This window comes from Brassica oleracea, chromosome C7 (genome assembly GCF_000695525.1).
Source record: "Brassica oleracea var. oleracea cultivar TO1000 chromosome C7, BOL, whole genome shotgun sequence".
Taxonomy (NCBI): Eukaryota; Viridiplantae; Streptophyta; class Magnoliopsida; order Brassicales; family Brassicaceae; genus Brassica; species Brassica oleracea.
In genome coordinates this window covers 7,138,362-7,146,070 of record NC_027754.1, presented here as the reverse complement: position 1 = coordinate 7,146,070, position 7,709 = coordinate 7,138,362, and the positions used below count along the sequence as shown (strand labels likewise).

General features: G+C 38.8%; 2 protein-coding genes across 4 annotated transcripts; both read right to left on the bottom strand.

Annotated features, from left to right (window-relative positions):
• Positions 1–1,172: 1,172 nt before the first annotated feature.
• On the bottom strand, positions 1,173–2,961 carry LOC106301880 (plastid division protein PDV2). The gene is made up of 2 exons (XM_013738364.1): positions 2,564–2,961; positions 1,173–1,914 (listed from the first exon to the last, which is right to left on the bottom strand). Exons 1-2 carry the CDS (start codon positions 2,822–2,824, stop codon positions 1,297–1,299), a joined length of 879 nt encoding a protein of 292 aa, XP_013593818.1. The 5' UTR covers positions 2,825–2,961; the 3' UTR covers positions 1,173–1,296.
• Positions 2,962–3,309: 348 nt separating this feature from the next.
• LOC106301355 (probable E3 ubiquitin-protein ligase ARI2) lies at positions 3,310–6,278 on the bottom strand. 3 transcript variants are annotated; one of them, XM_013737732.1, is made up of 7 exons: positions 5,902–6,278; positions 5,722–5,754; positions 5,347–5,626; positions 4,762–5,242; positions 4,127–4,675; positions 3,891–4,039; positions 3,310–3,788 (listed from the first exon to the last, which is right to left on the bottom strand). In XM_013737732.1, the coding sequence occupies exons 1-7, from the start codon at positions 6,028–6,030 to the stop codon at positions 3,664–3,666; spliced, it is 1,746 nt and encodes a 581-aa protein (XP_013593186.1). In that variant the 5' UTR covers positions 6,031–6,278; the 3' UTR covers positions 3,310–3,663. The 3 variants fall into 3 exon arrangements, with proteins under 3 accessions (XP_013593186.1, XP_013593187.1, XP_013593188.1); XM_013737733.1 differs by having other exon boundaries at positions 5,347–5,631; positions 5,722–5,765; positions 5,902–6,260; XM_013737734.1 differs by having other exon boundaries at positions 5,722–5,765; positions 5,902–5,917.
• Between the last annotated feature and the right edge of the window lie 1,431 nt (positions 6,279–7,709).

Genomic DNA, 7,709 nt, shown 5'->3' with positions numbered 1-7,709 from the left:
GGGGTACAAGGATGGACTCTTGTACTAGCGGTGCATAGAGTTGTATATTTAAATCCGTATGAGGAGAATGCGGGGTGTGTGATCTAATTATGCACTATCAGCGCATTTGATGTTCTAATTTAGTAAATAAATTATATCAGGGAAGTTTCTATTTTATGAAAGTTGCTATTTTAGAAAAGTTTCTATTTTAGGAAAGTTTCCATTTTTGGAAACTTTATTTTCTGAGTTTCTTAGCCTAAGTCGTTGATTCTCGTGTTGCAGTTGACCATCTCCCGTTGATCATTCCAGCCAATGACTAAGGTGAGGGCTACTCCGTTAAATCTCGAGCTAGTTTAGTACTACTATTATGGAAAGTCTAGTTTCAAAACATGATCCGTCTCTGTGAATTGAGTTTGTTTGAGAGTCTTGCTTGTTTGTTTATTATTATTTGCTTGTTAAATTGGAAATAGAATAATAGAGGATTCAACGGTTGATTGAATTGAATGAATTAAGAACTGTTATTTATATATGTATACATAAGTCTGTAATGAGACTGCGGGGCACAAAGATGTTGTGCTAATGGCGCATTGTGTGGAGATTGCGGGACACAGAGACGTTTGTGTTAGCGGCGCATTGTATGGAGATTGCGGGACATATGGATGTCTATGCTAGCGGCGCATTGTATTGGAGATTGCGGAGTACAAAGACGTTTGTACTAGCGGCGCATAGGTGATTGCGGGGTACAAGGATGGACTCTTGTACTAGCGGCGCATAGAGTTGTATATTTATATCCATATGAGGAGAATGCGGTGTGTGTGATCTAGTTATGCGCTATCAGCGCATTTGATGTTTTATGTGGTGTATTATACACCATGTTTGTTTCAAGCTAGGGCTAGACCTACATAGTCGTAGTGCTATGTACTGAGTCAGTGGTTTGCGGTTTAGCATCCTATACCTCACAGAGTAACTCCCCTGTTACTCACCCTTCATTCTTTCCCATTTACAGACGAGCGGCAGTGAATTGCTATCAGATTACTTTATTTCTTTTTCAGACTTGCGGTTGTTATACTTTTATTGATATTTACGAGATTTATTATGTTATTTGGATTTACAACTTTAGAGTTGACTTTTGAGAAATAATAAATGAAGATTTCAGACTTTTTATTTGTTTATTTTATTTTGGAAAATCGGGGTATTACAAAAACTTTGGGATTGTTGCTTCACTTCTAAAGAGATCAAAGGTTGAAACTTTACACACAACAATTCAGGAGGCAGTGAAGATTACAGAGAAGGGTGTTTTCTCTCTCTCTCTTCAATTCAACCATATCCGTAAGTTACATCTCGTTTCGCACTCACCGACTCAAAAGGTATTTCGACTCTTTCCTTCACAAGACACCTTGCTTCACCGTCTTCAATCACAAGAACTTTCCCAGGCGGGCATTGGTTCGGTGCTCTGACTACTCGTTGAGGGAAAAGCCCCAGAAGTTTGAATGACACACCTCTTTTTTTGATCTCTGGACCATAGCCGGAAGCAGACAAGACTGAAATTACGCCGATGATTGGTAGCATGATCTTTGCAACAGAGCCTAAGAAGCGAACAATTCCATTAGGACCCTTGACCTCTGCTTCCTTTCTCACATGTCCTGAACCAAACCCATTTGCATCTGCAGATTTCTTCTGGTTTAACGGTAAATGAGGTAAGTAGCCATTGTTATTATCTAAACCGAGGGAGAGAGGAGGAGGGTGAACAGGGTAAGGAGGAAGGAGAAGATCGTTCTCATAATCAACTCTTTCGCCAGCAAAAGTGGAAGCCTCGCGTAGCACTTCAAGTTCTTTTCCTTTGTACTCCTTGAGCTTCTCGAGCAAAATCTTCCTGCTGTAATCAATCTCAGAGAGAGCTACTTGCTTCTCGTACTGTTGTCTTTGCCGTAGATTCTGAATGTTATTACAGGAAAACAAAATCAATAACATGAGGTAATAGATCTGATTATTACCACAAATCATTTCCCCACTAAAGCTCTTATTATTACCACAGATCATTTCCCCATTAACTGATAATTAAGACACTGAAACCAATTCAGACTCAATCCTAGTTAAAAGAAGGACTAAGACTTTCAGTGTTCAAAGCTACAATAAAAGCCAGAAACTTTGAGTTCTATAATCAATCTTAATTTTCATTACAAGAAAACCAATACCCCTACAATTAACAACAAAGCATTCTAACATTAACTAAGAATTAAGACAGTGAAACCAACTCAGACTCAGTTCAAGTTAAAAGCAGAATTAACACTTTCAATGCTCAACGCTACACTAAAAGGCTGTAACTTTGAGTTACAGAAAAAGACATAGAAGCCGATGAAATCTAAGGTTTTAAGACCTGTAAAGCACAAAGCTGAGACTCAATCCTAGTTAAAAGCAGAATTAACACTTTCGATGCTACACTAAAAGCCATAAACTTTGAGTTCCATACCCTACAATTACAGCACATTGAACAGAAATTCACAAAACCAATTTTCAAGATTGGTCTGGTTTGGAATAATTGATACAAAAGGACATAGAAGCAGAGGGAATATAGGGTAAAAACCTGTAAAGCAGCAAGCTGAGACTCAAGAGATTCAAGAGCATCGCGTATACGCAAAAGCTGTTCATCAGCTTCTTCTTCATCATCTGCATCGTCAGAGCTGAATGAGTCAAAATCCTTTTCTTGATTCCCAGCAATCTCATCTTTCTTTCCTTCTCTGGGAGAAGAAACATCAGTGCTGGAGGTATCGATACGATCGGCGATCTTGAGTCTGAGCTCGGTGGCTCTTGCTAGAATTAACCCGATGCCTTCTTCGTCTTCCATTTTCAGCGACTAAGAAAAAAAAATAAAAAAGGAGTGAAGGAGAAAATTGGGGTTTAGGTTTTTTTTCGTAAGTTAGAGGAGGAAGGGACAAGTTTTGATTTGGACTTTGCTTTGGAGTGGTCGGTCCAGTGATGTTGGGCTATTTCTGATTTCTTTCTGATGCCGATGCTGCTTCTTTCACGGTTTCAATCAACGGCCACAACAATTTAATATTTATTTTCATCTTTTTGTTATTTCACTATTATAAAAATAACAAAAGAGAAATTGATAAACTAAAAAAGGGTATCTAGGGAATTTATCAATTGTGATAAAGCTAATCTTGGATTTTATCATAAAAATGACAAAACCCATCATTCTACATAGATTATGAAAAAGATTCCAAGTACTATTTTTTAAGCCAACATAAAACATATCATTGTTAGGTAAAAACTATGAAGAAGATTCCAAATTCTATTTTTAAGCCAATATAAAACAAATCATTGTTTGGTAAAAACTGTCCGAGTCTCTTAATTGAAAATTTGGTGGTTAAAGTTGTAATTACAAATCAGGTCCAAACACTATATTTATAACATAAAGTAGGAGCGATCCTCCAAAGCAAATTACTACATGGGTTAAACATTTACACCTTGGGGCGTTGACAGAAGCCTGAGTTCAAAGGCAGCTTCTAAGCAACTTACATTAGAAGATAAGCAGACTAATCCTTTTTCTCAGAACCGGGGAAGGGTCATGTCAGTGAAAGTACTACCAAGCAGAGGGGTTTAGGGTTATGACTTGTACATTTCGCATAATGATCTGGACAAAAATGGGTGTTCTTGCGAGGAGGACAAAGAATGATGAGTTCATTTCCGCTCAATGACATCCGCTGGCAAGTTTAAATCCAGTAAAGTGGTTTGACTATTTCTGTAAATTCCTTCTTTTCTGGGACGTTTCCTCGGAGAGCAACTTGTGTCTTCAGAGTTCCATCCTATATTTTTAAAGAGTTTGATACACTTGTGAGCGTTACTAAACATTTGCTCTGTATGTGTCCAACAAGGGTCCAGCAGCTTTCAGGTTTCAAAAATTGTACCTGAATTCGAAGGTTGGCATTTCTCACCAGCAGCTTCACGGGAACTAATAAAGTCCGATGCTCGTTCTATCCCATTTGTTCTGTATGGAGCAATATTGTGGATGCCAAGTTGCAGAGAACCCAGCAAGTCATTATCAATGCATTCATACCTGCAAAACCAAAAGTTTATTTACATGTCAGTTTCCATACTCATTCTTAGCAAATCTTTTATAGTAATTCAACAACAAAATGCCAACATTGTTTTGCAGAGGGTATCCACTGCAACTGACAAATTGATGACTTGAATCCTTATCTGCGTGACTTTATCATCAGCGAATTGATCAAAGGGCTCCTCCAAGAACTTGGAAAGTTTCTCAACGTTTACTTCAAGCTGCTGCTGCTGATCCTCAAACAGGTTTTGTTTTATTTCTCTCTCTTCAGCACTCATCTCGTCTTTGAACAGCTCTTCTCCAAACATGTAAAACGCGAAAGGGTATGAATACGAGAGAACTCGTCTTGATCTAAACAACCGGTGGAGCCCACTCGTAACCCAGCTGAAGTCTCTAAGCTGTAACTGCCTCTTCTCTAAAATTGACACCTTTTCGAGGATAGTATCACTAAGCCTATCCTCTAGCTTGGAGGAATCGATATGTGCCTTGTAGCGGTTATGGTAATGCATATACCGGTAAAGATCCCTTTTAGCTCTCTCCAGCTGTTTCTCTTTGTCTTCTTGGTACCGACCACAACTATGACCCGAGATACTAGACCAAGTGTGATCCCTTCCCGTAGCTCCACCACACAACCAACTGCAACAAGAGATTCATCACCAGCTGACAAATGTTTCGCTACAAAACAGAGTAAGAAAATGGAGAAACAAGAAAGTAGCCCTCACCAGAACGATTGTCCGCAGATACAAGTCACGAGGTTGCATCCACCATTCTTTTCAACGGGTTTGAAACATTTGGGACACGGCTTGGTGTGAACAGTTATCCAATTAACAGTCTCAGACTCATCATGGCATTTTTTCCTCCACAGCTCCCACATGGAACAAGAGCAAGGGGAGTGGGCTTGATAGGAACAGCTGAAACAGAACTGAAACCCACAAGAGCATTCAACTTCACAGAGCTCGTCATCCTCAACACGTATTGCATTCCCACAATGCGGAGTGCTCGGGCACCACTTCACCATTTTGTTGTCTTCGATGTAAGACTCGATAAGAAAACGATCAAACTTGTCTGCTAAATCAGGTTGGGTTTCACTAACTAGACTCCTGACGACATCTTCATCGCAAATAGCGTTGCATTTATAAGCCATGCATCTAATCCTTTTGCTCTGACCTTCAGTTATCTTTACGGTAAAATGCGCAGCCCAACCTAAAGGAAGCAAAGCCACAGAACATATAAACAAGCATATAAATGCAACAACTAACTTCCTCTTGGGGGTATGATGAAAACAAAAAGAGCATGGGAGTACTGACAGTTATTGCAAAAGCAATGGCCACAGTCCATTCTTGTCATGTGATGAGTAGCTACATCCTCAACGCAGATATCACACGTCATCATCATGGGAGAAGAAGGAGAAAAGGTGGGATCATCTTCAACGAGTGTAAGACCGGCACCAGAAAACAAGTAATCTTTCCCTTTCTCAACAAGTACAGCAAAAAGCTTCTCAACGTCCCATCGGTGATGGATAAGAAGAGTCCGAGCATGGTGCTCCTTAAGCGTTAACAACTCCATCACTCTCCGCAGATCCTCCCTCTGCACTTATATTGAAAAAAAAAAAAACAGTTTGATCAAAACTGAAACCAACCACAGAACCACTTTCAGAATCATTGCTCTTTTTTTTTTTTTACCTGTGCAGCCAAAAGCGATTCCTTTGTAATGACCTACACAAATGCTGACAAACGATTAGGAAACAAAAGATTAGGCTTTGTCACAAGGCGGATACAATGGTATTTCTTTACAAATGATTAAATTCAACCGAGAGAACCAAATTCAGGAAACAGCTCAATAGACCGTCAGGGGAAAGTTACCTTGGCGGTATTTCCAGAGGATGAAAGAGGTTGGAGATTGGATTGATCATGATCAAGGCCCTCGAGAGACTCTTGATCGGAGGTGTAATAGTAATCGTCCTCCTCCTCGCCGCTCAGATAATCATCCATCGATCAGCGATTTTGGGGTAAGAAATTGCAGATAACTAAATCTATGCTGAAAGGAATAGTACGATGACGGAGAGTAGGCGAGATTAGGGTTAGAGTTTCGCCGGTGAGGGGGTTGAATCACCCGAATCGTGTAAAGGCTCAAATGGAGGCGCCGCTAAGATTCCGACATTACAATAAGCCAAGTACACACGGATGCGCAATTAGGCTCAAAGGTACATCGTTGCCACCGATAACTAATGAAATTCATCTTCTTGCATTTAATTTCTAATTTCATTATTTAAATTTTGGACTTCCTTAAATCATATTATCTGATAATGATTATTAATCTTTACTACCTTAAACCAATGAAAACAAATTTCAAAACTTTTTTCTTTTGACAACAACATTTAGAACTACTAAACTGATCCAACCGATTCAGCAAGCCCAACCGGTGGGATAGAATCGACATAAAGCATAGCTGAAGGAGAACTCCTCGCACCACGTGCAAGTTTGTCCGCCAAAGTGTTTTGTGCTCTTAGAATATGTATGATCCGGAAGTCAGGGAAAAAAGTTTTACTGCGGCTGAATTCTTCCATGTGTATAGAGAAAGCTGGCCTTTCTTCAGGTGTCGACACCATCTTTCTCAATTGAGAACAATCCATCGCAAAAAATACATCAAAAAATTGTAGGGTCTTCATGCATTCCATTGCCCAAATTAGTGCTTCACACTCAGCATGCAGGGGTGACAGGCTTCTACGAAGATTCATCGCCCAATAACATCTGTCGAGGCACTCTTTCGGCAGAACAACCCTTGTCCTGTAAATATGTCATCTTCTTTCCAGGCTCCATCAATAGAACAAACTCTAGTATTTTCCAAGGACGTATAATCCGTCTGTTGTAAGTTCCCACGCTGGGAATTTTCCAGAGGTCGGTTCACTAATAATTGAGCCTCCATCCAAACCGTACATTCCACATCAGCAAGCCGAAGAACAAATTTTAAACTATATAGTTTACTTTAAAAATTAAACAAAAACTAAATGTTTAATTATTTACTCGATAATAGAAATCTATGAAGCGAAAAATTTATTTTTAAAAAAAAAATTTCTAAATTTGTGAAATATTACAACATCTTTGAATATGACAATACAACAATATTTTACTAATCTTTATATATATAGTTACAATTTTAATAATGAAATAATAATCCAAAAATAGATATATAGAAGAAGATACAAATACATGCGAAAGTTTGAAACAATCTATTCAATGAAAAAATATACCGTATACTTATTATGTTTTAAAAATTGATAGACACATATATATTATAATATATACCAATTTAGAATTGAAAACAAAATGTTTATATAAAAAATAAATGAAAACAAAAATCCGCGTCGAGATCTAGTTGTTTAAATTAAAACTCAAAAGGAGGATGGGTAAATAGGCATTTAAATCTTCGACTATTTGAAACCGAGAAAATTGGAGGAGTGGGTCGTGACCGAGTTATCAAATTGAGCTTTGGGTCGCAACGAATTTTGATTTGCGGAATGGGTCGCGAAACTTTTTGACCCTGCGCAAGTCTTCCAGAAATTACGTAAGCCACCCTTATTGACCAAAATAATAACGATAATGCCACACATCCCTCGCACGTGAGAGCCTTCATTCTATCCAAGCCAGACGACCCAATAACTTTGCGACCC

Coding starts and splice junctions, on each gene's coding strand:
- LOC106301880 (XM_013738364.1), bottom strand. CDS start 2,824: ATGGAAGACGAAGAAGGCATCGGGTTAATTCTAGCAAGAGCCACCGAG. Junction 1,915..2,563: donor CTCAGCTTGCTGCTTTACAG/GTTTTTACCCTA, acceptor AATAACATTCAG/AATCTACGGCAAAGACAACA.
- LOC106301355 (XM_013737732.1), bottom strand. CDS start 6,030: ATGGATGATTATCTGAGCGGCGAGGAGGAGGACGATTACTATTACACC. Junction 5,243..5,346: donor CCATTGCTTTTGCAATAACT/GTCAGTACTCCC, acceptor TGCTTCCTTTAG/GTTGGGCTGCGCATTTTACC. Junction 4,040..4,126: donor GATACCCTCTGCAAAACAAT/GTTGGCATTTTG, acceptor TTGGTTTTGCAG/GTATGAATGCATTGATAATG.